The sequence below is a fragment of the Staurois parvus genome, unplaced genomic scaffold (assembly GCF_062004578.1).
Source record: "Staurois parvus isolate SC_StPar_1 unplaced genomic scaffold, SC_StPar_1.0 ptg000530l, whole genome shotgun sequence".
NCBI classification, from domain to species: Eukaryota; Metazoa; Chordata; class Amphibia; order Anura; family Ranidae; genus Staurois; species Staurois parvus.
In genome coordinates, this window is record NW_028318326.1 from 12,737,032 (window position 1) to 12,762,180 (window position 25,149).

The 25,149-nt window shown below is 41.5% G+C and overlaps 1 protein-coding gene across 1 annotated transcript in view; it reads right to left on the reverse strand.

Moving 5' to 3' along the window:
• MYO3B (myosin IIIB) overlaps nucleotides 1-957 on the reverse strand; it is a 463,809-nt gene extending 462,852 nt beyond the window's left edge. Inside the window, exon 1 of the mRNA XM_089690537.1 lies at nucleotides 781-957. Coding sequence (XP_089546663.1) covers nucleotides 781-927 — 147 coding nt within the window. The 5' untranslated portion in view covers nucleotides 928-957. The remainder of the gene's footprint in view (nucleotides 1-780) is intronic.
• Between the last annotated feature and the right edge of the window lie 24,192 nt (nucleotides 958-25,149).

Here is a 25,149-nt window from a genome sequence, read left to right on the forward strand (position 1 = left end):
GTCCCGGTTTGACTTGAACACTCCTCATATTTTTAGAGAACACAGGGTTAAAAATATGTTTTTTACATTAAAAGCATGAACACCATCTACCAAGGTTTCCAGATATCAGGTATACAGTACTTGTTGGTATTCCAATGACTAGAGGTACAGCTAGTGTGGTGCCTCTGCCTTGCTGACATCAGCTTGTACTCACATAAACAAAATCTGTATTTGGAGAGGGATTTTTTTTTTTGCATGGGCTCTGATGTCCAACCTCTCATTAAGGTTGTACGGTTTGCCAAAATAGGGTAGTGGGGGTTATGCTAAACCTATTTCATGAGCCCCCTTGGTGAAATTAATTTTTCACCTTCAGTGTACAAAATAGCATCTTTTCAAAAATGTTTTTAGTTATTTAAAGAAAAGGCGTAATGGATTTTGGACATTATTAGTTTGCATGTTAGGCTTTCTAGTTAAAAAGCAATGCACTGCTTGTATATGATTTGGAAGCCTCTGTATCAATGGCTAATCCAGAAGGGTTCTGTTTTAGAATGCTCTGAATCATTTGTGTATGGACTGAAAAAAAAGTAAAAAAACAATATAAAAATCTAAATCCTCTTCTACTTAGTCATAACTAAAGTCTAGAACTAAACAAGCAAGATGGAATATTTTGCTGTATGATGCCTTTTTTGTGGTCATGATATTAAATGTTATGTTTATTCTTACTCTGACCATTATCTATGTAACAATAATGTAAGATAGATAAATATAAAGTCCAGATAAAGATGAACGCTGCAAACTTACACTTATCGGATCCAAGATCTTCACAGCAGCCAGACTGCCATCTTTCTTGTTATTGACTTTGTAAACCTTTCCATAAGTACCTTTTCCAATAGTGTCAATAATTTCCCAGGTGTCTGAGGGATCAGCAAGTGATTCTAGTCCAATCATATTTGGATTATAAGGGAACAGTCCAAACAACGACTTCCTGAAAGCAAAAGCATATTGTTTAATACATTTACATTAAAGCCCAGGCTCTGTGCTCCCACTTACACCCAGTGCCCCCTTTTAGGTTCTCCTCTAGTTGTATTTTATCCTGTTTTTTTTACTTGCTCTTCTCTGGCCAGTCATGTTACAAGTTTGGTTCTCTTCGGTCCTCTTTTGAGGTGAGTGCTTCTAGATGATGCAGAGAGCAGTGATGAAGTAATGAGATCAGTACAACATGAGCACAGGGTGCTGTACCCATGAGGTGGTTCCATGATGTCCCATATTCACTGTCTTGTGAGTTGAGTGATGTTGGACATCATTCAACCCAGAAAACTATGGACATCTTATTACAAACAAGAGGTACTGCAGGGTGAACTGCATATTGAAGATGTTTTTTCTTTGAATATCCAGCAGGAACATGGGAAAAAAAATTAGCCTGGAGTTGGGTTTCAACGGACAGTTCACACCACTTGTGGTGTGAGAGTGAGCGTCTTTCTGCACAGCATGGAAATGTTCTGCTCCCTGCAGACATGTGGGGATACCATTAAATCTTAATGGCACCCCCATTCATCTAGCAAATGTTGGTGCATTTGTGGCCACCAAAATGCATCATACCACAGTACCATGTGGTTTGATGTTGCGCAATTTATATACTTGCGCCTGCCATATTTTTTGTGGTGCTCTCGCATGTTTGGCAGCCCATCCCACACAGCCATTCACTAGGAAAACCAGTGTGCTGCTTTTTCTCCAACCCCACCTGTCTAGGCCCCTTATGCAACTGAGAACATAGATTACGTGATCACTTATAAAACACACATGTGCATTGACAGGTTCCAAGAAATACACGGAGGGCGATCCCATACCCAAAGTGCTCTGGCAGGTCTAGGGCATTACCCTATGTTTGGGTTGGAATGAGATAAACAGTACACCTGCTCCCCCACCACTTAGCTGGACACATAAAGGTCATGCAGCCCAGCACATGGCTCCCAATACACAACACCACAAAGCTTTGGACTAAGTGTTTGCAGGCCTTCCCGGTGTCTTTTTTGGATAAACTATTCAACCACTCATACTCTCAGATCTCTGCAACATAATGGCTTCTGTACTTCAAGATAAGAACTGGGAGAACTAGGAGTAAATAATCTCTTTGGTATAACACAGGAAGTGTGCATAGGACAACAATATCAACATTGTTTTTGTTCTCAATCAGAGTTCCTTGGAACCCTAGGGTTCTTCCAGAGGATAAACAAAAAGGAGGAGAGAAAAACTACCTGAGTGTAGCATTTATTAAAACATGCTGGCCCACTCTCTAACTCTATAAACAGACAATTTTCATGAATTGGAAGGTTTGACAAAGGGGGCCACACCCAAAAACACATAACCACACCCATTTACATCACAGATGAGGTCATCACAGCCATCTTGTGGGACTGCAACACTTCCGTGCTGTCCACAGTGGTTTTCACCCATGTGATATATTCGCACATCGTCTGCTACTTTGGTTGGCTCTTCCTGGTGTTCCCCTGGTTAACTTCCTGGTTCCAAGCAAAGGGGCATCCTCACCATTAAGGAAAGTCACCACCTGCTGGAAACTCATTGATACACTTTTTAATAACTTTTAAATATGAGTGCATATTTATTGCTTTTAATTTCATAAACATGTTTTATTAATTGCTACTCTTAGGTAGTGGCACTTTTCTTTCCTTCATCTTTTTGTTTATACATGGGGGTTGACATACTAAAAGCAAACAGACTGTGCACTCTGCAAGTGCAGATGCTCCAGAGGTTAGGAAATGAGGTAAAGTTGCACTTTGCAAAGAATACCCAATCACATGCAAGGAAAATTTAAAAAAAACAGCAAATAGCTTGCACATGATTGGATGATGGAAGTCAGCAGAGCCTCTGCTCATATATTAAGCTCTGGAGCAACTTCACTTTGCAAATTGTAGTCTATTTGCCTTTAGTAAATCAACCCCAGGGTTTGTTGGTGGGAGCCTCCCCAGATTTTGCTTGGAAGAGAGACTGCTGAAGCTGCCACAATGTGAACCTCATGCCACTCTGCCATTATCTGTAAGGGTGGATTCTTCCCAGTAACCACAAATGTAAAGAGCATTCTTCCCAGTGACAATCACACTAATGTACTGTAAGCTGTAGATAAATTATTAGCAGGGGTCCCACAGCTCAGAAAGTTATTTCAATTGTTCCTCCATTTTAAAAAGGTTGAGATAGGCTGTTTCAAAGAGTAGATCACTCTTAGGGTTACAAACACTTTACCATTGTGCCTTCTTATTCAAGGTCAATTGTTCACTAGGTAGTGAAGCAAAGATCATGATGACATGACCCTAATGCCTGCACCTTTAAAATCCTATTCAGAAATGGAGGCTCCTATGTTTGTACTCTCATGGGTTCCCTTTAAGATCTGATCAATGGGGACACATTAGAAACACATCAGTGCTAACTACTGCTGTTCACAGAAGTGAGAACAGCATTTTCCCAAGATCTTGGTGATAATAAAAGATGAAGTGAAGGTCGATAAATTCCTGACATACAGTACAGTGTCAGTGTGATCAGAACATCAATGCATCAGAAGTGTAAGTGTGAATCTGCTCAGCTGAAAAATCAATAGCAGCAAATGTGACAACTTGCCAACTAGGTACCTGGCATCACATTGTATTATACTGTTTTAGCATATGTGACCCCTTGGAAAAGGATTTAGCTGGCCAAAGTTTCATTGAGGCGGTCAGTCTAATGATTGCCAGTATATCACAGCAGCCAAGAGTTGTTATTTCTACAAACCAAACACTTGGGGACATGTCATTTTCTGCTGTGAGTCTCCAATCATAAGGCAATGTGATATTTTCTTTTGACTTTGAGCCAGAGTGCGCAGGAGGCAGCTGTAAATACGGATACAAAAGTCCATTTTATTGACACCAGACCCATATCAAGCAATCACAAGCATTATTTAATTTCTCCAGTACAGTGGAAAATGAAAGGTAGAGACTTAGTATGGGACTTTCAAAATTCTGTTCCCCTTTTACATCATTTCTTTTATGTGCTCCTAGTGGCCCATCCATGCCATTTGACCTGGTATAGTCCTGCAACACTTAGGGTAGATTTTGACTTGCATCTAATCTCCCTTGCCTCTGAAACCTGATCCGCTTCTGGATCACGCTCCTAAAGCCACTGACAAACAGTGAGGAAGCGATGTCACACCTCCTCACCACCTGTTTTATCCCTACTTTTGCTAACAATTGCACCTCAAATGTACGTGTTTGTGGTTGCGGGGCACTTGCGACTCTTCCCAATAGACTTCAATGTGTAGCGTTATTTTGGGATTGCGGTTGCAGTGAAGCTTGTAGCCCCAACATGTAACTGCCAGCAGCAGCTTAAAGTGTCACTAAACCCACATCATATAATACTATCAATAAATGCTGTATTACATGTTGTTCCTCACTCAGTTACTATGAGATTCGGTTTCTGTATTCTGCAAAAAACCTGGTTGATCCTGCTGCTCTCTAGCTCCACATTCTGTTCATCTCCCCAATTCAGCTAGGGATTTTGTAGTTGCAACTTTGCACATGCTCAGTTTTTAGTGAGTTTCTATGCTGAGCATTTCCTCCCTATCACATCTGAGCAGCTCATGTGACTATAGAGTCACACATGTGGGTGTATACTCAGTGGTAAATGACAGCTCCCTCCCTCCTCCTCCATGCCCACTAACCATCTAAACACAATGGGGGTGGGATATTAAATGTAGATGAATGGTTGCTTCATCTTGTTATTCTAAGACACAGGCTGAAGGGGCGTGACACAGCCTGTGAGTGGCAGAAATCTGCCCACACCATGTTATTGCCAAAAAATAATACAGATTTGATTTCAAATATATATTTATATGCCAATTCAAAACAGTTTATTGATAATATTTATTTATTTTTACTCCTTATCCCAAAGGCTGTTTTTTTTTTATTTTGAACATGTGACCAGCAGCAGAGGACTAGAGGCTCCTCCTGCTTATGTTTCCCTGCAGACAGGCTGGGAAAGAGTCATGTGACAGCTGTATATCAATTAAGAAAAAGTTACTCAGATTTTTTTTGTAATTAAAATAATTGTAGTACCATTATTCATATACAGAAATAGAAGGGACAATGTAAATAAAAACTGTGTTTATTATCACTGATAGACATGTGTACAACCAACCTGTCGGATTTTCCCCGCTTGATCAGCGACACCAGTGGCTCTGAACAGTGTATTCTGACAGTGGGGAAGTCTCCTTGCTTTCAGAATATAATATCTCATTGTGGATGGGGGAATCGAGTCAGTTTTTTTCATTCAACCCGCTGGTTGAAAAAAAAAAAACGGACTCATCTATGGGCTGCCTAAGTCTAAAAATTTCCCTTCTCCTCCTCCTATGTATCCCACCTAACCTGTAAAAAAACTCTATGTACTTGTCAGGCTCCGCCCAACGGGATCTCTAGTGATAAATATAAATAAACAGCGCAAACATAGACCTTTAAATCAAATCAATATACAAAGTGCAAACATATATAAAAAATTATATTAATAGTGAAGTCCATCATGGTTAATAGACAACAAAAGTTCAGAAATCTCCAAAAAATATTTTGTGCAAAAAAATTTTTTTTTCAAATTCTGCTTCTAATGTAAAGAAACAAACTTCTACCTTCCACCCGTGCAAACCAACATCAAATGCACTCACCAGATTTAGGTGAATGAAACGCCTTTTAGGAATTTATATGGGATCCTAAACCCTCTTTCGTATCCACTCTATAGGAATCCTCACCTTCAGTGTAGGCTCCACCATACAACCGGGGAGAGAAAAATCTCAGATAGTATAATATTGCAAAATACCATTTATGAATAAAATCAAGGATTAAGGCCACTCACATTTAAATCACTTTAAAAAGGCATATTTATTAGGACAAGCTTCTTCCAGATGGACAATGAATGTAAGACAACCTCCCATGGAATCTCACATCACAGCTCCAGGATACAGCAGAAGTTCCACAGAGACCAAATATACACAGATCCCAAAAGATGGCCGCTGGAACGCACCGCTCAGCGTGCGCTCCACTCACCGGAAGTGACGTCAGACGTACGGGGTAACAACCGGAAATGCGTCAACGCGTTTCGCCCCTCCCATCGGGCGTTCTCAAGACCTGGACTTCACTATTAATATAATTTTTTATATATGTTTGCACTTTGTATATTGATTTGATTTAAAGGTCTATGTTTGCGCTGTTTATTTATATTTATCACATTTTGTGTTCACCACATTGCACAGCAGCAGGATAGATCCTGTAGTAGGGTGTTTAACTTGGCGCAGGAAGAATTTTTTAGGGATCTCTAGTGGTCCACAGAACGGGATTCCCCAGGACGCGGAGTCTAAGTCCCAGTCTGCCTTTTCACCAGAGCCCCTGATGGTGGGGATGGACTTGGTGCAAGACTGGAACCAGGTCGCGACCCCTGGGTGCACCCAACTATGGTAGAGGGGTCCCGCTGAGGGTATGTGCCCGGGATGAGCCTGCTGTGAAGGGGCTGACAGGTCCAGGTCCGAATGGGATGGATGGATGACTGCCAGGAGTGAGCGTGGTCAGACTAGCCGGGTCAGTAACAGTGGGGACAGGTGCGGTACCAAGCAGCTGACAAAGAGTAGTCAGGTCACACGCCGGGTTCAGTAACAGAGGGTCCAAATAATAGTAACGACAGGCAGAGGAATGGTCAGGGACGAGCCGGGGGTCAGAGCAGGAGAAGGTCAGCATAGATCAGAACAGGCAGGGTCGGCAACAAGGAACGCACTTACAGGAACACAGGAACAAGATCTTGCGGCAATGAGGACATTGCCTGGCCAGTTTAAATAGCGCGCCCTGCACCGTCATTGGTGCCAGGCATGTGCGAGTGCGAATTGCCGCCGCGGACGCCCAGGTCCTAATGCCCGCATATTGATGTGCCTGGGCGATCCGCGCATGCGTAGATTCGCGCGCCGCCGTGAAGACCGGGATCCCTGACAATACTTACCTAGATTCTTTTTAGTTTCAGTAAATTTTTATTAAACATATGAGGCAAGACAATGATATCAAGACAGATTTTTGTTTTGTTTCACAGTGATGTACAGTGAATTATAGCTTAGGCCGGCTATACATGGATTGAAATTTGGCTGGTTCAGCAGGGACAGGCTGAATTTCAATCCATGTATGTGCAGGCTGGTTGTACACAAGTCAATTGATCGATCGACTTGTGTACAACCAGCCTGTTGGAAAAATTTCTCTTGATCAGTGTTTTTTGACAGTGGAGAAATCTTGCCACTCTCAGAATACAATAGGTCAGTGGAAGAGATTCCCACATCCACATTGATACAAGATCAATATGAGAGACTGCATTTACAGTAGCTATATTGGTGGCATCTCCCTTTACTAGAAAAGACTGAGAACCCCACTAACCGGGATGTTGACAGCAAAGCCACAGACTTGATGCTAAATAAACACAAGAAAACGAGTAAAGACTGAGGGAATGGAACGAGAGGAAAAAAAGATAGAGAGAAAGAAGAAAATGTGTTGGAGTTGGGTCAAAACCAATCCCCACCCATGAGATGAGCACCCTAGTGATAGAGTTAAGCCAATTAAAATTACCATGTCAGATCATTAAGATTCCCTCCTAGGTAATTCAGAATCCAAGGGTTACAAATCTTCCTAATTTTTTTGGTTCCTATTTTTAATCCAATCCAGTCCAGTTAAGTGATTCTGCAGCTCTGACTCTCCTGTATCATTGATGGCTGCTGCAAGAAAGAGGAGGGAACACCAACAACAGCTGGACCATGGGTGCCTATGGGTGACTTCATGGCTTGCAGAGTTCCCAGGCATTGTCAAGCACTTGTGAGCCAGGATCCAAGCAGGATTACGTGACCGGAGCAGGCTAAAATTAGGTTAGTACACAAAACCTTTAGGCAAAATAGGTAGAAATAGGTGGAGATAGCATTTAAAGAATAGTTAAATTTAGGCTTTTCTTCAACTTTAACTCTCCTTATAGCTACTTGCTATGGTCATGTCAAGGATTCATCCTGCACTGCACCTGTTCTGTTGAATTTACTACGTAGCAGAGTGCCAATATCCTCACCATGTTTAGATGTGGGTGCAGGCCCCTGTAACTCAATATCCCATAACTCCCTGGGTTCCTGAACATGCTAGACATGATGAGCCAGAGGTATCTGGGCAAGTTATCTATAGCCAGGTGAGAACTGGTGTTCACTGTCTGAGAACTGGTGTCCACTGTCAGAACTGGTGCGCAGGAAGCTGGGCAGGAGCCTAATAGCACACAGCTTCTCTGGAAGTCCCATCCACTTTGGGGGGAACCTCCCCGATTGCTACCGGAGTACTCCATTCCCAGTTTGGTGGCCCATTGTCCTTGAGCTTTGGATTCTTCCAGCTTTTCATATGTGTTACCAAAACTACCTTGGGCTTCATTGTGAACAATTGTGTCTATGTGGATAGTTGCAAGTTGCATCTTCTGAACTGTTTTACTGAAGTAGATATTCTTAGCTAGACTTTTTGGGGTTAAACTAAGCAAGTTTTCTGCACCATAATAATATCACGAGACCATGTCTCAAGTGGCTTGAGCCACATTAAGGAGTCAGATGGTCCTATTTCAGGTCTATCTGCACCACCTGTGCTAATTTCTATTTCAGAGTGAAATAGAAACTGCTGGAGCGTTTGCACCTACTGTATGTTATGAAGGGATTGCAGCAATTTTCAATGCAGAAAATTTGGGATGTAAACTGTCTGCGGACAGCTCACACACCAATCAGTCTGCACAGTGATTTTACTGCAAAAGCAGAGCCAGCAGGGTTAACAGCTTTCCTTCTTGTCCCCATCTAAGCTCAGTGAAATGGACACATAGAGCTTAACTGCTCTCTGTGCTGTGATTGTCACAGACAAGGCATAGCATGGAACAAATTGATCCCAAATAACAATTTGTTAATTAGGAGCAAGATCTGCTCAGCTTTCTCAGTTTAGAAGAGTAGTGCAGACATAGAGCCTGTGCCACTCTTTGTTGAGTCTCACTCTGTTGTTATGTGTCTTATAGAGAATATGCTATGCCGCTACAACCCAGATTGGTCACATAGACATTGCTGTAAAGAGTCCATGTTTGGGTAGCTTTGCACTATGTCAGTTTCAAGAGTGCTGTAAAAATGCATTTCAGTTGAGTTAAAACACACACAAATGGCTAGCTCTTATTATAATAATTATTAATATTTATCCTATACCTGTTAATATCCATATACATCTTATATTTAGTCACCAAGCTTCTTCTTTGAATATGCCTTTAACAGACATCAGTCTATAAATACTCTTTTTTTTCCTGTCATTACAGATCTAGCTGGGACATTGCTTCCCTAGATGTAACTAGGACTCGGACGCGAGTTGACAGCACACAATACTAATACCAAACCCTAACATGACATTTAATTTGCTAAAGCACTGTGCATCTAGGACAATCACATTTTAACCCACTTCCCTACCCTGACATTTCTCACAGACATGTAACAATCTGCAGTTTTTGAGAAATTACATAGAAACCCCAAACATTATATATGTTCTGAAAGCAAAGGCCATGACAAATAAAATTGTGACTGTTGCAATTTTTTATGTAACATGATATTTGCGTAGTGGTTTATCAAGCACAAATTTTCAGGAAAAAATACAGCTTAATGAATTTTATTTCAAAAATAAATTTGTGTTGCGCTAAGTGTAAACAATCAATTCAATCAATTGTGTTTTTAGAACAATATGTATCTGAACAGATGGTACCCCGGAGCCTTAGATGGGATGTAAGTCCCCAAAAAGGTGAAGCCGAACTAACAGACTGGTTTAAATATTTTAAAGAAGCTGGCGTTCATTTTTTGAAGTGTTTGATACAATGGAAAAAAACACAAGCTCAAACAGCTAGACCATGAGATTCAGAGAATTTACAGATAAATTGTCTCCCTTTATGGACGATATTGAATACAAAGATCATTCTGCCAGTCTAAGTAAGATTTTAGAAAAAGAGGAAATGGAACAGAAAAATAAGAAGAAAAAGAAATACAGCAGGGATATCGTTGACTATCAGACAGGGATAGTATTTGCATGGCAAAATAAAATTGAAACTGAGGATGCAGGGATATTGAAGAAAAAAGAAAGGGAACCAATATGCCTGAGAGGGGGGTAACAATTCCAGAGGTTTTTCCCCCCAGGAAACCCCCATATAGGATCCCTAACAGAAAAGGATTTTAAGGAGATTATCAAGAGTATAAAGGTAGACCTTTTAGGTCCCCACCCAGAGATGTGGATTACTATCAGCCTAGAGGTTGGGGTGGACATTATCCCTATGGATCTCCAGTGCCCTATTCAAGGGATAGGAGTGGCTATAGTAATCATTATCACAGAGAAGATGACCACATTCAGTATAATGTACCTACAACCAATAGATATGAAGCCCTCAGGGATCCCCAGTTTGATTATGATTATAGAATCCCCCAGGGCCACTTTCAAGGGGGATGTACCCTCACTCTCCAAGAATGGGGGGACAAGATAGAAATAATTCTTTCCGCAAGAGACTGTATCCCCTGCCAAGCAGGAATCTTAATGAAAGGGACTATGGACACACTCAACCCTCTCATAGATCCCAGGTAGTGGGTTTTCATCACACCAATCAAGGTACAAAAAGGCAAGCTGAAGAGGGTATAAGAGGGGGGAGGAAACAACACCCTAAAAAAATGAGAATGTAAAGGGAAAGGGTATTTTTAATTTAAGTTCTAAACAATTAACTGATTCAGAGATTTCTATTGTGGATAAAGGATTTAATTATGTCCCACCAAAGGGTTTGAACTAATTCCAAGCTTTTATTGATGTGCACAAATATATACGTAAATTAAACATTCAGAGGTATTTTATCAACAATTCTAATATACCTAAGCCGAATACTTATACTAATGTACGACACTCAGGTTTGAGTAATGCTTCCGTATTCAACCACTCGGGCGGACGGCATCTTCTATTAAGGTATTTAGAGATGTTGTCCTTAGAGAGGGTCTAAAAGTCAAGACACCGAGATTACAACAGGATTTCGAACAAGGGATACAGCAATTGTGTGATAATAAGGATCTTGTAGTTAGACCAGGTGATAAGGGGGGGAATCATTGTCCTTGATAAAAGCTCATACATTAAAGAAATGAGTAAGATCTTGAGTGATAAGGATACATACACACTTTTGAAAAAGAACCCAGTGAGAGAATACAAAAGAGAGTTGGAAAAAATGTGAGGGGGGGTATGGACAGGGAATTTTGGATAAGAAAGAGAGAGCATATTTGGTTCCACTGGCACCATGCACTCCAGTTATGTATTATTTACCTAAGATACACAAAGACATCGTGAACCCTCTACGATGCCCTATAGTGAGCGGGATTGATTCTATTACTTCAAAGATTGGGAAATATACTTAAGGATACTAAGCATGTCATCAACCTGCTGAGTGAACAGACCATCAATGTGGAAGGAATGGATTGTCACAGCGGATGTGTCATCACTTTATACTATTCTACCACATAATTTGGGTTTGGAAGCTGTTGATCATTACCTAATCAATGGGTCTAACCTTTCCTTAGTACAAAAGGAATTCATAATGGATCTCTTAAAATATGCAGCGTCCCACAATTATTTTAGGTTTGGGGCACAGTACTACCTTCAAAGGAGAGGAATTGCTAAGTATGCCCCAAGCTTGGCAAATTTGTTTATGGCTAAGTGGGAGGAGGATGTCATGAATGTGAGACACCCCCAACAATTGGTGTTATGGGCTAGGTACATTGACGACAGCCTCCTCCTATGGGATGGCACCTTGGAGTCCCTACAGGATTTCATGGTCTCTCTAAATAGGAATGATAGGTGCATCAAACTATTATGAGTTTGAGGCTAGTCAAACTGAAATTCATTTTTTGTATTTGAAAATAACCAGAAAGGAGACTTTCTTTAAGTCTACCGAGCGGAACAGTTATATTCCGATTGATAGTTGTCATTACAAGCCTTGGCTCAAATTGCTTCCACGGAGTCAATTTTTGCGCATAAGGAGGAATTGTACCAATATTGAAGATTATTCTTCACAAGCAATAATGCTGAGAAATAGATTTTTGGAGAAAGGCTATGAGTTAGATAGTTTAGATGGGGACATAGAACTGGTCACAAAAATAGATAGGAAAGACCTGTTAAAAGAAAGATACATATGTAACAATGATGCTAATAAGTTTATTCGCCCTTTTGTCACCTCCTACTCAACCCAAAATGACTCTATAAAAAAAGATCTTGAATAAACATTGGCACATTTTGCGCAATGATAGAATACTAGGACCTACATTGCCCTCTAAGCCACAAATCATCTTTCGAGGGATTCCACCTTTACGTAATATTGTCGTCCCCAACATTTATGATCCCCCCCAACATACCACCTTCTTTCAGGACCTCAAGGGTTTCTATAAATGCAAAAAATGTACAGTGTGTCAAATTAATGTCTGTTTACATAAGAGCATTAAGTCCTTTGTGTCCTTCCACCTCTAGGAATCATCTTAGAAAACCTTTTGCTACTTGTACCACTTCTAATGTGGTTTATCTTCTGTAATGTCCCTGTGGCCTCCAATATATTGGAAGGACCACTCATGCCCTTCAGGTTAGACTAGGGGAACACACAGGGAACATTAAAAAAGGTTTCAAAGGACATAGTGTCTCCAGACACTATGCCAAGACACATAAAAAGCATCCTAGTGGCACCCTCTTCCTGGGTATTTACAAATTAATCCCGCATTGGTGAGGTAGTGCACCAGGAGAGAAATATCTAGACTTGAGACCAAATGGATTCATAATATCAAGAATTATGTACCATATGCGAAATGTAGATTGGGACATCAATGTCTTTATTAATAATGCTTAGTTACAGCATTTGGTCCTATATTGTAGTATTCTCCTCCACCATAGTCATCCGTCTTGAAGGGTTCATAGGATGCATTATCACCATGGGGTGTATTTTTATTTATATTTATTTTTAATTAATTTATTCATTTAAATGAATACATGTATGTACTCAATATTAGTTTAAGATCATTTATCATCATGTTTATTATTTAATTTGCTCCAGCTTTCTTTGTTATGTTGAGGCTACATTAGTGTTTTATTTATTTACTGTAATTATTGGTGAATATTTGCCTATATATATGTTGCTGTAGTAGGTTGATTAGTGGTTGGCTATTCTAACCACTAGATGGCCCCCCAGTTGTTTATGACGTATATTAAATTTATTGCCATCAATTTGGAATATTTGCTATTTTATTTATTACATTTATATTTGTTCATTTATTTATTCGATATTACATTTTTGGATTTTGATCCAATTAATTTCTATTCATTATTTAACCTTTCCCCGCAATTGGGGATTGGTTTGTCAACATAGTTTCAAAATGAGTCTTGGCTCTGGCTTCTAATTTGGATTAAAGGGAGGCTTGTTGGGATTGGTTGTTTTTTATTTGCGCGACTTCCTCTATTTCTGGATGTTAATGCTTTTCCGGTTTTTGTTACCAATATGGAGGCTGGTTCATTCCAAATTGAGGCTTGGTTTTCATCTATAAAAGCAGGATGACAGAGGGCGGTCTCCTAGCCCCGGAAGACGTCTGGTTACGACGAAACGCATTGGAAGGAGCCTTGCTTTTGACCACCTTTGTGGATTGATGCTTTTTATCTTCTGCGTTTGTAAGTGCATTTTTGTTTGCTTAATAACCGGTTGTATTCTACTGGACTATGAGAGGCACCTCTTTATTTTACATGAATATACACTGACCCTAAACATCGGGATGGCTTGTTGAATCTCGGGCGGTGCATTTGATTCCATATAGACACGAGTCCGGAAGAGAATATATATATTGAGCGTGTTATGACCCCCTATAGCAAAGGGGTTTAATGATCTGGTAAACCTCCAATTTGATATTACGGTGGTGTCTATTCACGTTGGTGGTTATGTTGGAATGAAGATTTTTCCCTACTTACCAGAGAAACTAGGGGACTGGTTTATACTTTCATGGGCTGTTTGTGATTTGCTTTCTATTAATGTTTATTTTTGAGCACTATTCATTTATGTAGCATTGAATGTACATCACTAATATATTTGTTTGTAACTGATTGTTTACACTTAGTGCAACACAAATTTATATTTGATTTGTTATTGAGAGGGGATATCCTCTGGGTGTGTTTGCGGCTTTGCACAACAAGAGTGTGGGGTATTTGCACAGTGTATTATTTCTTTTTATAATTAATTTTATTGCACACAAACACAATATAATACCGGAAAAATATGAGAGATGATGTTATGCCAAGTAAATAGATACCTAACATGTCATGCTTGAAAATTATGCAGGCCTGTAGAATGGTGTCAAATTATGGTACAATAAATTATCAGTAGGCAACCAACACTTTAAAAGCCTTTACAGGCTACCAGCTTAGAATTAAACAGGAGGTCTAGCACTAGAATTATATCAAACTGATAATGAGCCAATAAAGAAAGGTTGTGATACTGCCAGCATCCATATGCATAGTACAAAAGAAAGGCGACCAAAAGGTCTAAAGATTCCCCAGGGGACTTTACAGGCAGAAGATATGAAACATGAAATATATTAAAAAACAAGTATTCAATCTTTATTATTAATTCCAAAAAATGGCCAAATGGCCAATGGGACAAAGGTAAAATACAATGATACACCAAATATTTGAGCCAGCATATACCCAAGTCTATTTAACAATATAGATACATGTTTTGCTTGGTGATAATAAAATCTTCCCATAATTCCCAACATGTTTCGGAACGGAGTTCCTTCTTTAGGGTAAATTACTGGTATAATGATGAATTAGTAGGTGTATCTGTGTAACTTGATTCAGAAATAGACATCCACACAGCAGAGGCAGTCTAGCCAAAATCAGCGTAAGAAGGGGTTACTGCAAGGATCCCATTGGGGCACCACTTGAAGGATAGGCCAATCTGGTCATAGCAGAATACCAGTCACAGCAGAGGTATGCTCAGCAAGGAATTAATTATTATTCATTTCTAAAATGAATAATAAAGATTGATTACTTGTTTTTCTTAATATATTTCATGTTCCATATCTTCTGCCTCTAAAGTCCCCTGGGGAATCATTTGACCCAGGGGTCTAAAAACTATGGCCCTCCAGCTGTTGAAATACTACAAGTCCCATCATACCTCTGCCTCTGGGAGTCTTGCCTGTGGCTGTCAGAGCCTTGAAAGGCCTCATGGGACTTGCAGTTCCTCAACAACTCGAGGGCCATAGTTTGGAGACCCCTGCTTTGACCTTTTGGTCGCCTTTCTTTTGTAGCACTTGAATATTGAATCACTGAGACATTTGTGATGAAACCTCACATGTGGTGCGATTTCCATTTACATATGCATGCGGGACCAATATGCGGCTTCCATTTGCGCATGAGAAAATTTTCTTTACATTTTGTTTATTTAGCTTTATTGCTATCATGAGGGATGAACAACACCCCTTGCGATAGCATGAGCAGTGACTGATACTCTTTAAGGAGAAATCTGTGATCTATTAGACCCCAGATCTCTCCTCTGCCCTGCAAAGCAGCCAATCAAACCAAGATCAGTTTTGGTTTCTTATTTTACAGTAGAGATTGGGGAACAGACCTGTTGCATTGGTCCCTGGGCTCTCCCATTCCACCCCCTGTAAAAATGATCAGGTGTCTGCAGAGCCGCTCAGATCACTTTTTTCGGCTGCAACCATGATCCTGGTATAAACTGAAAAAAAGAGTATGTGAGGTCCTAGCACAATCAAAACCTCTACAACATCAGCATTCACTTAGTAATTTATAATCTATAAACGTATGCTATAATCCAATAGGGTCCATCACATGCAATATGTTCACCAAGCCATGTATTTTGATCTTCTGTGCCTTGATAACAAATCTTGCAATTGTGCCACCACAAATCTCCAGTTCTGTGAGAAGTGCACATTTACCAAATATCCAGTGACCTCTATTTTACAACAGATCAACTACCCTGCTGGGATAATGAATATCCTCCAAACCGTTACCACTCTTCTGTAGATCTTCCACAACCTCCAAAGATCTTCAATCATCCATCCACAACATCAAGCCAAAATAAATGTTATAGTGTAGCATTTTATTATAGAGTTACACAAGGTAACTAGTATTGCACTCACTTTTATTTGCGCCCAACCTCGGCATCTAATGTAAACAGCCTTTCAAGTAAAGCAGAGCCGTAGCACCTCGGGAACGGCGTCCATTCCACCAACAGGAAGATTCGGGCCTTGCAGCAGTTAATACAATACTTATTTTTAGTTTTTGTCTACTTTTTCTGTAGACTTTTTTTGTACATTTTTTCTGACTTTTTCTGTAGAGTTTTTCAGCTTTTTTTTAGCAATTTTACATTAGCGTTTAGCGGCATTTGCGGTTTTTAGCGTTTTTTTAACCCCCCAAAGACTTTTTGGGGTCAAAAAAGTCCAAAAGCGCTGGTTTGCAGTGTTTTACCATGTTTTTCAGCATTAGAGCGTTTTTGCAGCTAAAAAACTCCTCTAGAAAACCACTAGTTCTGGGGTTTTTACCAGCCAAAAAACAATGATTACAGTCTATGTGTGCATGGACACATAGGATTACATGCTGGGGGTTTTACTAGCTGTAGAAAAAAACGTCAGAAGCCAAAAACAGCCGCTGTAAAAACGTCAAGTGTGCATGAGGACTAAAACCTGAAAGCTAATTTGTTTCTGTGGAGAGCTGCACCAGACTTTGCACGTTCCAGTTTTAGTAAATCCCCCCACAGTGTTGTCACTTTGTAACATGCAGTGCCTAAACAAGGATCTTCACAGCAGGATTGTCAGTTATTATTTTAATGAGAGCTGCAGATGTACACAGCATTCACATGGGCGACTAGCAATTGTGCGAATGACAGCAGTGGGAAACTGCGGATTCCTGCTGCTGTTTCTGCCACTTGCGAGTGGCTAGCTGCAGCTGCCGGGCTTTGTACACTTCAATGAGAGGTCTCCAGCAGCTCCAAGTATCCACACAGCTAGAGATTAGAAGGAGGCTGTTTCAGAGGGGGCTAGAGAGCTGCATAGCTCCCAACTATTCCTCATCCAGAGGGAATATCACTTCTTTGGAACCAAATTCCTCTGTCTCTCTTTGTGCCTCAGTTGTCCCTCTTTCTGGCTTGAAGTATAGTTCTAAACGTTTTAACTATCAAAAGTGTTTAAAGCGCTAAACCATTTATCTAACCTTTACTTTTTTTCCCATTTGTTGTTTTGAAAAACCTAAATAAAAGATAAGCACTGATGTAAAAAAAAACATACTTTTTTTTTTTTTTTTGCATTAAAGCATATCTATTGTCAAAATGTAAATACATAATATTAATTTCCTTATTGTATTTCAATTATTGCTAGCCCAATCTTATTATTCTGACTCAAGTGTGCCGTCTATTCAGAATGCAGTGTGCATGCGTCGGTGATGTCATTGGTTGGCACACATCTGAATGTCTTCTAAACATTGTTTTTTTAATGGTTTACCTGTAGGTCAGTGGTTCTCAACCTTCCTAATGCCGTGACCCTTTAATACAGTTCCTCATGTTGTGGTGACCCCCAACCATAAAATTATTTTCGTTGCTACTTCATTACTGTAATTTTGCAGTGGGAGGAGTAGTGCCACATCATTGGTGTCAGTGAGAGGAATAGTGCCCCATCACTGGTGTCAGTGGGAGGAATAGTGTCCCATCGTTGGTATCAGTGGGAGGAACAGTGTCCCATCATTGGTATCAGTGGGAGGAATAGTGCCACATTGTTGGTGTCAGTGGGAGGAATAGTGCCCCATCATTGGTGTCAGTGTGGGAGGAATAGTGCCCCATCATTGGTGTCAGTGTGGGGGGGGAATAGTGCCCCAGCATTGGTACTAGTGTGGGGGGGAATTGTGCCCCATCATTGGTGTCAGTGGGGGGGGATAGTGCCCCATTGTTATTGTCAGTGGGGGGAGGAACAGTGCCCCATCGTTGGTGTCAGTGGGGGGAGGAATAGTTCCCCATCGTTGGTGTCATTGGGGGGGGGAGGAAATAGTGCTCTATCATTGGTGTCAGTGGGAGGAATAGTGCCCCATCATTGGTATTAATGACACCAATGATGGGGCACTATTCCTCCCACTGACACCAATGATACTTACCTTGCTGACTCCTGCTCCAGCCTGGGCTCGCTCCCTCCCTCTCCTATCTACAGCCAGCATACCTGGCTGCAGCAGCACCATCTGCACGCTACAGACGCTTACCTGTCAGCTGTCTTCCTTCTCCAGCAGCTCCCTCGCTCGATCTTCTTTGCTCTTCGCGCTGCTGCTCGGCTCCTCCTCTCCAAAATCCACCTCCTCGCCGGTGATTGGCCGCCTGTGTGCCTCTCTTGAGCTACAGTTCCGGCAGCCAATCACTGGCGAGGAGGCAGAGTTGTTGAGTGATCCCGGGGATGTGGCCAGATGACAGGGGCGGCATGTCATCCCGCGCACACATCGCGGTCCAGGGAAATGTGGACGTATCTGCATGTGGGCGGACCCGCCTGGAGACTGATAGAGGAGCGGCGTCTCGGTTCCTAAGACCATCGGAAATATGTGTTTTCCGATGGTCTTAGGGGACCCCTGTGAAAGGGTTGTTCGACCCCCAAAGGGGTTGCGACCCACAGGTTGAGAACCGCTGCTGTAGGTACACATTAAAAAGTGCAGTTTACTACCCCTTTAAGGCCCTAAAATGCAAGGACAGTACAAATACCCCACAAACAACCCCCTTTTAGACAGTCTAGGGTTTTCAGTAAGAGGAATGGTGAGTTTTTTGAAGTTGTAATTTTTTTGTTAAAATTTTTTGAAAAATGAAAACAAGTTCTTTTTACAAGATATCTCTCACACACAGTATAGACATACTTACAATTTCACCCCAAAATACATTTTGCTATGCCTTGTGAGTATGGGGATAACACATGTGAAACTTTTTCACAACCTAGCTGCATAAAGGAGCCCAAAATCCAAGGAGCCCTTTTGGGCTTTCAAGGAGCATAAATTACATGTCGAATTTCCTGACTACCTATCATATTTCTTGAGTCCCTGAAGATCCAGGACAGGAGAAACACCCACAAAATGACCAAATTTTGGAAAGCAAACACTCCAGGGTATTTTCTGAAAGGCATAGTAAGTCTTCTGAAACTTTCATTTTTTGCCACGAGTTTTTGGAAAATGCAGGAAAGAAAATTAAAATGTATTTTTTTAAACAAAGTTGTCAATTATTAGGATATTTCTAACACACATCATACGCACAGTTAGAATTACACCCAAAAACACATTCTGCTACTTCTCCCGAATATGAGGAGGATATCATGGGAGGAGCGGAGTGGGCGATTTGGGTGGTATCTGTGGATGAGGTTGGTGATGTAGCTAGGGGCGGTGTTGTGGATGGCTTTGTAAGCTGTGGTTAGTATTTTTAATTTTATACATTGGGTTAGTGGAAGCCAGTGGAGGGATTGGCAGAGAGGGGCAGCAGTCGTTGATCGGTTGGTAAGGTGTATGAGTGGTGTATGAGACTGAAGGGGGGATAGCCTGTGTAATGGTAGACCAGTGAGGAGGGAGTTGCACTAATTGAGGCGGGATATAACCAAGGCATGGATAAGTTGTTTTGTGGTGTCATTAGTCAGGAAGGGGTGGATTTTAGAAATGTTACGGAGGTTGAGGCGGCAGGATTTAGCCAGTGAGTGGATGTGGGGCCCAAAGGAGAGATCAGAGTCTAGGATTACGCCTAGCACTATGGCATGAGGGGAAGGACCAATGGTTGTGTTGTTGATCTTAATGGTAAAGTCGTGAGTGGGGGATCGAGGAGGAGGAAATATTACAAGCTCAGTTTTTGAAAGATTGAGTTTAAGGTAGTGATGTGACATCCATGCTGATATGTCGCTTAGTAGATTTGTGATACGTGAGGAGATTGAGGGGGTGAGCTGGGGAGTGGAGAAATAGATCTGGGTGTCATCAGCATTGAAGTGGTATTGGAAGCCATGGGAGGTTATCAGTTGGCCCAGGGAGGAGGTATAGTGTCAGGGCTCCGGGTATGACCAGAGGTGTGTGGACTGACACAGGGAAACGCAGGCTTCAGATATGGTATAAACAATATGATTTATTAAGACTAACAATACAAAACGCAGAGCAAAACTAAACATAAACACAGTGCAAACAAACCAAACCACCTACAGATAACAATACATACAATGCAAGAGTCGTCAGGCAGGCCGGGTCAGTAGCAAACGGGCAAACAGAGTACCAGGAACAGGCGGGAGAGTGGTCAGGGTCACAAGCTGTGTTCAGTAACTCACGGGCAGCGCGGTGCAGAGGGTCAGGCAGAGAATGGTCAGGGTCACAAGCCAGGGATCAAACAGGAGAAGTCAGCAGAGGTCAGGATCAGGCAGGGTCGGCAACAAGTCAGGCAGAAACAGGAACAGGAACACAGGATACAAGATACAGGGGCCCATGGAAAAACACACACCAAGGCCCTGACTGTGAGTCTGGACATTCCTTAAATACAACCCCTGCAATCAGCTTCAGGTGTTTGGCTGACTGCAGGGGTGAGTTTCTGATTGCTGAGAGCACCCGCTGGCCAGCCCTGGTACTGCAGCCCACAAGGCAGGTGAGTCCCACCATTATTGGCAAGTCCATTCCTGACATATAGAGAGAGAAAAGGAGGGGCCCAAGAACAGAACCTTGGGGTACCCCAACAGAAAGAGGAAGAGGAGCGGAGGAGGAGGAGTTGTATGTGACACTGAAAGTGTACTGAGAAAGGTAACAGGAGAACCAGGAGAGAGCAGAGTCACGGAGGCCAATGAAGTGGAGTTTACTGAGGAGGAGGGGGTGGTCGACTGTGTCAAAGGCAGCGGAAAGGTCAAGGAGTATGAGTAGGTCATTAGTGAGTTTTAGTAGGGCAGTTTCTGTGGAATGTTGTGGGCCGAAGCCAGACTGTCGGGGATCAAGAAGGTTGTTGCCAGTGAAGTAGCAGTTCATACGGTTTTGAACAAGGCGCTCGAGAAGCTTGGAGGCAAAAAGGGAGCAGGGAGATGGGGCGTAAGTTATTCAAACAGGTGGGGTCCAGCAAGAGTTTTTTGAGGATGGGGGTAACCAGTTCATGTTTGAGTGGGGAGGGAAAGGTGCCCATGGCGAGTGAGAGGTTGAAGATGTGGGTTAGAGAGATTAGGATAGAGCAGGAAGGAGGCTGCAATAGTTGTGAGGGGACAGGATCCAGGAGACAGGTGGTGAAGTGGGCCTTGGAAAGGAGTTCGGTAACTTCCTTGGTGGTAACAGGGTCGAAGGAGGAGAGTGTAGAGTTTGGTGCTGCGTGGTCCATGCAAAAATGGCCTCCCACCAGAAAAACCAGGCCAGATTGTACGGGTGAAGGTCCTCCCAAAAAAACACATAGCCAGTCCCCAACATATGGCCGCCTAAATATGCCCAGAAAAAAGGTCAATGTAAAAACATAAAGGCCCTGCTAAAATAGCGTTACGTCTACACCAAAATGGTCGCTGGCCACTTGCCCTGCACATGGCAGGTGGCAACGGGGACATAGGGGCCAGAAGAGCGGTCCCAGAGCCATGGACAAGATGTAGCCCTGTGTGCCCAGACCAGGAAAACCACAGGTCAATAGGAGAGGGGAGACTGGATACAGGCACAGACACAGTGGTCCCCCTGCTTAGTCAGAGCTAGAGCTCTACATTCAGCAGACAAATTGCAGAATACTATCTGATTGCAAAGATACAGGCCTGATTCACCAGGTGTGGCAGACCTCTGCAGAGAACCCACTGTTTCCACAAAATTTATTTTCTACACCATGCAGGGAACACAATTTTATACTGGGGTGGATGTGGATGCTTTTAAAAGAAATATTACTGAAAAATCTTTTGTTTTGATGTCCCTGGAATGTATTTAGCTCATTTAAACTGAAAGTAGCATGAGAAGCGGACTATTTGCTGTAGGCAATACAGAGTTATTCTTTGATATACTTTAGTCTCGAGGTCCACTGTCCAAAATAGGTCAATATGTTAGAAAAGTTACACGGAACAAAATCTTTACAACACAAAAGTCTTCTAGAGCTAACCAAAATTCACTCAGTGGGTGGCCCTGTTGGCCGCCTCCTGCTCATAATTCCAGGATTGAAAAAAAAACAAAGAAAATTGTTACTTGAACAGTGAACTGCATTCAGTCAGATGCTGCTGCTGTTTAGGTATTTTGACAGATGACGGGGCTGCCTGTCAAAATATACCAGCCACAATGGTAATTTTGTCCATCAGAGCTGTATAGCCTGGATGGAGGAATCAATTGCATTTTTCTTTTGCTCAGCCTATACACTAAACTAGAAAATTCTAAAATGGCCAGCTTTATAGATGCCTTTTTGTACCATTCTCTGATCACACTAATGCGGTCTGCATTGAGGCTGTGAATATAGACTTTTACTGCTAGGAATTTCTTACAGAGATCTGGAATATATTAACATACCATCAATTACTGCTCCTGGGGTGTAAGTAATTTTTTTCTCTGTCAGACATCCGATTTGTTACAAATTGCTTTTCTGCTTGATCTGTTGATAGGCAGTTGTTGTTTGTAGAATGTTTATGACTATGCAGGCTTTACAAATGTATATTGTTCATATACCTAACATATAACTATTTTTTTTTATTTTTGCTACAGTTCTTTCAACAACTGGAAATATGGGCAAATTAAGGTAAAGGAAATTTGATTTTTTTTTTTTTGCCCATTCCAGCCAATCACGTTTAATTTTTTCCCTATCTGCAGAGATGTATTTAACATAATGGCACTCATGGTCACCAAGGTCAAACAGTGTAACAGAGTTAAAAGGGGCAACAGCAAACATTAGAATTTACAATATGTCATTATTTTTCTTTTCCTTTCTATATTTTTCTCTTCTGGACACTATGGGACATTTGTGTCTCTTTCTTGGTGATCTGTACAGTTAATATGTAGTTCCTCATATTGATAAAGTGGTATGCTGCCTCCAATAGGACATCCCAGCATTAGCTTCTACTAAACTAATCACATGACACAAGTTTCCTTGCACGTGATTGGGTATTTTTGCAAAGTGAAATCTCACCACATTCATTAAGTTCTGGGGAAAATTGCCTTGCAAAATGGAAATTGACTTACAAAGTACATAGCCTATTTGCCTTTAGGCAACCCCAGACTAACTAATGCATTTTGCCTATAGTTGGAACTTAAGACCATTGATTTTAGGTTTTAATAAACTCAAAAGCAGTATAAATAGGACTTAAAAAAAAATAATTGTCAATACAAGTCGTTAAGGTGCTCAGCATACAATGTTACCCAGGTCTTCTAGTAGGAATAATAATGGGACAGGTTCTGTAACCTTCCCCGATTTCTGTTTCCTCCCAAAAAAGGTGGCAACAGAACTGTTTGCAGGTCACTTCCTTTCCTTCTTCCATAAACTAAACATAGGAATGTACTTAGAGACACATATGTCTACACATTCATTCTTCTTTAAGACATCTAGTGTAACCCAAGCTGGGGGTTGATTTACTAAAAGGCAAAAAGACTGTTCGCTCTGCAAGAGAAGTTGCACTTTGCATGAGAATTTTCTCCAGAGCTTATTAAATGAGGTGAAGCCCTGTTGACTTCAATCATCCACAAGCAAAAATTTTGTTTTTTATTGCACGTGATTGGGTATTCTTTTGAAAGTAAAATTTCAACACATTCACTAAGTTCTGAGGAACATTCACATGCATAGTACAAATTCCCTTGCAAAGTGAACAGTTTATTTGCCTTTATTAAATCAACCCCTTTGTGTCTGCTAAAGCTTTAGGTCACAAACATACAAATAATCACTCGCAGGTGCTACCAAAGTCATCAGGTTCTGGGGACAGTCATCTTATATCTACAGGTATATTAGCCTCTTCAGGTTTTCTTATAGCAGGTCAAGAAAATAAGAGAGAAATGCATATCAAAAGCAAATGACTTACATTAGTGGTCAGTGACTGGACTTTTTCTCTTTACTTATAAATGTTTTTTTCCTCTCCACTAACAGGACCTGGAACTCTGCCGGGAGTTAAACAGCTCTTTGTTATCGATCGGCCTCTACCTAGACAGCATAGCATCTCTTTCCTGAGACGTGAAGAAGGCATGTGTTACTTAGATGTGGATGTCATTGCAGAGTCTAGTCCCTGTAATCTGCTCAATCCATGACGGCCCCACCTCTTTACCACTAGGAAAGATTAATGTGACACTAATTGGTCCTGAATCTGATCTTTTTATTGAGTCTTTTTAATGTAAGAGCTGTTTAAGAGCAGACTTGGGCTGACTTACAGCCATTGTCTGCTTGGTGTGGTCACTGTTTGCAGCAATTATAATAATGTTATATTGATTATCGCTCAGAAACACGCTTATGAGATGATAGAGTAGTTATATCACTTACATAATATGGTAAGCCTATGAAGCATGATGGGTAAACAAGGTATTTATTTATGGTAGGAACACATAGTGGTTGTACATGGGCCTTCTGAAAGTATATAACCCTACATCAATGGAAGCATGTGAAGGTAAAAATACTGTATGTGAGATACCATTGCATTTTTAAAAAAAAAGCTGCAGACATTTTGGCTAGGTGTATGTTTTTATTCCAGGTCAGTAAATCACTATTGAAGTCAGGATCAACATGACAGCCAGGGCTGGCGCTACCACTAGGAAAACTAGGCAGCCGTCTAGGACGCACTGTTGCTTAGGGCACAGCCACAGCTGCTGGTTTCCATACTCTCTACTATGGCTGGATCTAGGGTAGTGCTGGGGTGGGCTATGCCCCTTCAGATTTCAGTTGTGCCCCTCCAGGTCAGTCTTTTGATAGACACTGTGCCTGGCCGATGAATGCCTTCCCCATCCCTGAACTCACAGCTGTGACAAGGGGAGAGCAGTCTGGAGCAGTGAAGCCTGCAAACGAGAAATGACAGGGGGGACCCAGGAGGTGCAGGCTGGGCTGTGCTCTCCTGTCAGTGGAGCCATCCTCCATAAGGCAGATGACACAAGATCGCATCTACATCGGCATGTTCAGTGTACA